This window comes from Tachysurus fulvidraco, chromosome 15 (genome assembly GCF_022655615.1).
Source record: "Tachysurus fulvidraco isolate hzauxx_2018 chromosome 15, HZAU_PFXX_2.0, whole genome shotgun sequence".
Lineage (NCBI taxonomy): Eukaryota > Metazoa > Chordata > Actinopteri > Siluriformes > Bagridae > Tachysurus > Tachysurus fulvidraco.
In genome coordinates this window covers 18,548,735-18,555,553 of record NC_062532.1, presented here as the reverse complement: position 1 = coordinate 18,555,553, position 6,819 = coordinate 18,548,735, and the positions used below count along the sequence as shown (strand labels likewise).

Here is a 6,819-nt window from a genome sequence, read left to right as displayed (position 1 = left end):
TGTTTGGGCTTTTAAACGATTCGCCAGCCTTTTCGAGCGGTTCGAGTCATTTAGCGTTAAAACCTTGTGGGATTCAGGGATTAAGCATCTAAAAGTCTTCATCCATGTCCTGAATATTTATTTTCACTTGATCTGAAGTGGAGCTTCTACATCCAGCTGTTCCTCAGAATGTGGATTTATGACCATAGTAAAAATCTAGAGCAATTTATTTCATGCCTTTTTCTTCATTTGTTTTTATTAACCATAAACCCGAGGGGTCACCTTCTATAATGCCAAGCATTTAGGATGTGGATTTAGGATTTTTTTTAGAACAGTACAGAAGTCAAATAAATATAGAGTATAGACACGCAGTATAGAGTGCATACATAAAGACTTTATAACATTCGGAGGCATGAATTCTTTATTAAAAAAATAATGCTGCAGGAAATAAACTGTACCTCGTGTCATATTCTGTTAAAAATGGTTCATTGTGAATCCCGGGTAAAGTTCAATCGATTCAGTTCATTCATTTTCTACCACTTATCCGAACTTCTCGGGTCACGGGGAGCCTGTGCCTATCTCAGGCGTCATCGGGCATCGAGGCAGGATACACCCTGGACGGAGTGCCAACCCATCGCAGGGCACACACACTCTCTCATTCACTCACACACACACACACACACACACACACACACACACACTACGGACAATGTTCCAGAGATGCCAATCAATCTACCATGCATGTCTTTGGACCGGGGGAGGAAACCGGAGTACCCGGAGGAAACCCCCGAGGCACGGGGAGAACATGCAAACTCCACACACACAAGGCGGAGGTGAGAAACGAACCCCCAATTCTGGAGGTGTGAGGCGAACGTGCTAACCACTAAGCCACCGTGTCCCCCTCGATTCAGTTCAGTTTGATTTAATTTGTATAGCGCTTTTAAGAATGGACATTGTCTCAAAAAATTCCAATGTGTTTGTATTTATCAGCAAGAACAAGTCTGAGGTGACTGAGGTGACTGTGGTGAGGAAAAACTCACAGGAACAGGAAGAAACCTTGAGAGGAACCAGACTCAACTCTAGGATTCTAGGTGTTTCAGTTTTTCAGCTCTCATCTTATGTTATATCTGTGTGACCAGAATCAGCATCGACATCAGCAGAAATGTGGAATTTACCTTGGTACATAGAATAAACGAAGCATTTTAGAAAAGTAAGAATTTTAGGCTTAAAGAAACATCAACTTTGCATTAATCCTACAATAGAGGAGCAGCTCAACACGCACAGTTTAGGTAGGAAGGTAAGGTAAGGTGCATGTGCAGTATGGCTGTCTGTGGCGTGTGTGTTAACGTGATGCACGTGACATGCGGCACTCAGGGGTCTGTATTTCTGACACATCTATTAGACGTCATCAGAAGTGATCGAGAAATCGCCCGAGACGGTGTGGTGCAGCGCGTGGAATAAAGATGAGCAACATGGATTAGATTCTTCGTTCCCGATTTTTCTGAAAGCCTCAGAGAGACAGAAAATAATCAGACAGTAAAGCAAAGGAAAGAAGTATTGAAAGAAAGACTTGCGTATTGACAAACATGAAAACAGAAGAGATACAACATGCTTACAGACTTGCAACAGTGAAGAAAAGCAAAAAGATTCAACCGTAGTGCTTTAGAACATAAGTAAGCATAAGTCTTAACTGAGATTGTAGACATTTCTAGTTGGTGCTGATGGAGAAGCTCGGACATCTCCAAAGGATCGTCTGTCAGAGCGCATCATCACATCGGACACTGCAGCGGATTCCATGAAGATCCCGTCCGATGAGATTTACATTGCCTTACGATTAGAGATAACGGGCTTCGCATTACAGCGCTCGTTGAACTGTGGCTCACGTACCAGGTATAATTAAGAAACGTGTGTGGAATTTAGCTGAGACGGTGTGTTAATTACTCTGCGTGAGGAGCTGCGCTCGATAAACCTGTACTGCATGCAGATTCAAACGAAGGGATCAGACTGAGTCCAATTACAGCGGATGAGCCGATCAAGGGAGAAATCATGCTGAGGAACATCAAATATTTCATATTTTCATTTCATCTGTGAGATTAAATGTCCCTGATGGGATCTTTATATATAAGAATAATGAATATATGTGGAGGTTTTTGAACTCTGTTTTGATATTCATGCTGATGTAAAAAAAATGTTATTACACATAAATGAATAGCAATGACAGCAATTACATTAGCTAAGTTATAGAGCACTTTTATCTGACTGTTTGCTTGTGTGTTTCTTTGTTTATTTGTTTGTTTGATTGATTGATTTATTCATACTTCGTTGTATTTAGTCGTTTGATTTTGTAGAATTGCTAATAATGATATTGATATAATAATAATAATAATAATAATAATAATAACTAAATAAATAAAAAAAAATATTTGTTTATTATTTATTTATTACTATTTTTTATATCTGTAAAAATGTAGCACTACCATTTCATTTTAATTATTTATTTTTACTTAAGAATATACAAAAAATCATTTTTTAAACTAATTATTATACTGTTCTTACTCTAATGATATCTCTCTCTCTCTCTCTCTTTCTCTCTCTCATTCACCATTATTTTGCTAAATAAATTCCTTCTTCATTAATTATATTTCTTTGTAACAGCCTGAAAGACTTCCTTTTACTTTGCACGGACAAACAACTCTGGCCTAATCGGTTTATTGACTAATTTAAATTGGAGGCAGAAACGCCAGAAATCGGATTTTGTGCTCTCTCTGAGCTCGGCTGTGGATATAAAGCAGAGCTGAGTAACGATCAGGACGACTCGCTTTCTAAACCACTGAATACCTCACTTAGCTGCTGGCTGAAGAATCACACGTAGCTAGCGCACACACACACACACACACACACACACACACACACACACTACATTCAGAGTGTAAATTAGTCTCGCAGCGATGGAGGCAACAGGAGAGTCAAATCAAGACAGAGATGAATCGTTTGTTTGTTGCTTCTAACATCTCTGCCTGGGTGATTTTTTTTGTTGTTTGTTTGTTTTTTATTTATTTATTTCTGGTTTTATGTTACGTTCAACTTACCTTATAAAGTGCTTATAAAACATTAATATATTACCTATTAATCATGTATTAACCATTACACTGTTTGAGCTTTAATAATGCATAATAAGTCACATGTACTTGAAAAGCATGATAATTAAATAGCTCTCAGGTTTTAATATTTTCAGGTAAGACTTGACTTTAATGTCTAGAGTTTTGTTTGTTTTATGTCCGGACCCCTCATCATTCATATGGAGTTTATTCTCAAAAGCCTTTATTCATTTTCAACGCTGTTACGTCCAATTGACGTAACAGCTTTGAACAACACAAATTGATGAATCAGGAAATAACTGACCTTTGATCCAATAAACAAACAAACAAACAAACAAATAATAAATAAGGGTTTTTATTTAAAATGGTCTATAAAAGCTTTTAACTAATTATTTCAAGCATTATTATTTTACAATAATATATTAAATATATACAGACTATATTATGATATGTTTATATACTTAGTATATTTTGAAATATTGCTGTTACTAAAGAAAAGAAAGAGATGACTTGAAATGCGAACAGTCCAAGTGTGCAAAGGTTTTCAACACCATTATTTGATAACTAGTGAACTTAATATGAGGATTAATGTGTCTTTGCTTGTCTCTGTCTTTTAGGTATGACATGCCAGGCTCGCACTTCCTACACAGAGGACGAGGTGTTGTGGGGACACCGCTTCTTACCCGTCATGTCTCTAGAGGAGGGCTTCTTCCGCGTGGACTACTCACAGTTTCACAATACGTTTGAGGTTCCTACGCCACCTTACAGTGTCAAAGAGCATGAGGAAAAACATTCGCTTCCTTCTCCACTCACTGTGCCACACCGCGAACGCGTCTTCTCTGTTAACTGCTTGGAATTGGGAGAAGAGCGGCCCAGCCTTGGAGGAAGTGCCTCCTGCAGGCTTCCCAGTAAGCTTCAGAGGATGAGCTCGTCCGGGAAAGAGGAGCTGCCTAAGATGGTTCTGCGTTTGAGCTCCCAGGCCTCGGAGAAGGCTTCCAGCACAGGCGACTTGCCCCTTAAACTGCAGCGCATGGGCTCTGGTCCCGGCCAATCAGACGACTTCCATCTCAAAGCTCTCAGGGTGGAACCCATGACCATGTCCACCGGAGACCTCCAGCAGAGGAGGCTGCCCCCAATGCCTTCTCCCATCACCCTACCACACAATCACGCTCCTCCACACACTCCTCTGCCCTCATCTGGATCCAGAATGGAGGATAAGCTGCCTGCTAAACTGAGGAGGATGAACGCTGACCGCTGAGGTCACACCGACTTTGTTCTTTGTTGCTGATCCGGGATTTGACACGATTCAGGTCCTGCATCAGCATGAAAGAACAACTAATACTAACATACATAGTGCATATAAAAGATGTCAGAGGTCATGGATGAACTGCAAATAAAATCCTGACAGAAAGATGGAGAAGTGGATGGACTGATCCATGCATGAACAGCGGGGGGGTATTGTGCGTGTTTGTTTATGTCCATTTCACACACTACCAGACTCTAGAAGGGACTCCTGTTATTTTGGTCCGTTTGCACCAACAGGTCAGAACAGTTAAAGATAAGAAATAAAGCACTTTACTTCAGTTACGTTAAGTAAAGCTGCTAGTTAGTATCCAGACAGAACTTGCCCACATTTCTACATTTAACACACTTTTATTTTTCAATGTGATGGTTTGTACAGTTACTCGATGCACCTCAGTGTCCAGGGATGTCCAGAGAACAATCGAAACGATTCACGATTCCAAAACTCATTTTGAAACCCTGTATCATGTATACAGTATAGGCAGAAAACTAGCTTACAGAGAAGACAGAAGCTCCTAAAAGAAAAGAGTTCATAACTTGCGAATATTTTTAGTTTGCAAATGTCACTAAAAACTTTCGAGAAAGGTTTTCAGCTCTGATGTTTGATACATCTGAGCCAGGCAAATTACTTTAGCCAAGAAATTTGCAAATCCTTCAGCATAAATGACTAAAAAGCATAAAAGTACTGTATCATATATTGTATAGATAGACTGATCTAAATAGTTTAATCTCTCTATCTAAATCTATGAGAAAATTATACACTTGGAAAATTCTTCAACTTGGTGATAATCAGTTCTGAACATAAGGGACCGTCAACAAAGTACATGCAATTAAAATGCGTGATCTGTGAAAATACCAAACCTTCGTTATTAATGACTCTATATACAATCTATAAACAATTTCAGTAACCGAAGTGGCTGTGGACCTTAACTAGCTCAATCAAATGCAGCATAAATGTCGCCTGTTTTCAAGAATTAATATGTGCAGAGTTTCACTGAAACACTCATCGACCCATGAACAATTTGACAACGGTCCCTTAATATCCATTTAAGACCTAACAAATACCAGTGAAACATTAACACAGCTACTAAACATAGTCTAAATATGAGTAAGGTGTTTGAATGAAACCCTTTTGAATATTAATGTTATTGGACACGTGAATGTGTAGCAAAATAACGCATACAAAGCTCGTTTTACCTTCATCGCTGCAGAAATGAAGGTCCTAAATATCATGAATGGTTTATTATGTTCTTGTTTTTATATTGTGCAGCTTCTGGGTAATAACCGCTGCCTTATACTAATGTATTTAGCAGGAATGATTGCAAAGCCTGGAGTGTTTCTTTCACGCTACAGTTTCCATAAAAGACAAAAAAAAGTCCTCTTTAGTGACACAAGAAAGGAAATATCAGTTTGGAAAATTCCTCCAAATCACATTAGTCGCTGACTGATTATGTTGATGTCAACTCGAGTTCGTTATGAATACGACGGATTGCAGCCGCCTTTAGATTTGAGGATCTGCTGTTTATGTTGGTCACCATGGCAAAGACTTATAGCTTATAATACCTGTGTATAACTAGTAACAATAAATATAATATTATATAATATAATATATGACTAGCTGATGTAGCAGATTTAATTTCCACCCCGAAAGCTATTAAAGCTATTAACTTGTTGGTGCGACGGACCCCTAGCATTCTAGCGCGCGTGCGCACACACACACACAAACACACACACACGCACACTAACAAACCATGTGTGCATGCAGTTACACTTCACCATCTCTGTGTAGCACTGTCTCTCCTCATAGTCCATTAGATTGGATATGAATAAATTATATTTAAGAGGCTTTTGTTTGTGGTTATTACTATTCTTTTGCTTTTATGGGGTCACTGTTTATTAAACCGTGTCATCTGTGTCATCTTTCTACTTACTTTAAGCAATAAAGCACAATAACACATGCTGTGATAGAAAAAAAAAGAATCAACAACAGGATGCTGTTATGAAATTTCTGTTATTCTCAATTGTTTAATTCCTTGTAAAGTGTCATATGATGATCCAAATTCTTAATGAACGTCATACTACAAAACAAGAGAGTTCCTGTTCACATATTACACCACACATTAAAATTTAAATCACAGATTATAACAGATAGAAACAGTTGTTCCTGCACAATTCTCTATTTATTTATCTCTCTTGAAGTTATTTTAAAAAAGAAAAGAAAAAAAAACACACACACAGCTTGGACACTGGAGACTCCTTCCATAGACTCTGACTAAACATCTCCTTAAAGAAATCACTATATCAATACATAATAATAATAATTTGGATTATCTCAAACATGCACCGTTCAAGTTGTTACTATATATATGACACCATATATATATATATATATATATATATATATATATATATATATATATATATATATATATATATACAC

General features: G+C 37.9%; 1 protein-coding gene across 1 annotated transcript in view; it reads left to right on the top strand.

Annotated features, from left to right (window-relative positions):
- Window positions 1–6,220, top strand: part of kcnj19a (potassium inwardly rectifying channel subfamily J member 19a) — a 29,515-nt gene extending 23,295 nt beyond the window's left edge. Inside the window, exon 3 of the mRNA XM_027161046.2 lies at window positions 3,695–6,220. Coding sequence (XP_027016847.1) covers window positions 3,695–4,335 — 641 coding nt within the window. The 3' untranslated portion in view covers window positions 4,336–6,220. The remainder of the gene's footprint in view (window positions 1–3,694) is intronic.
- Window positions 6,221–6,819: the final 599 nt, after the last annotated feature.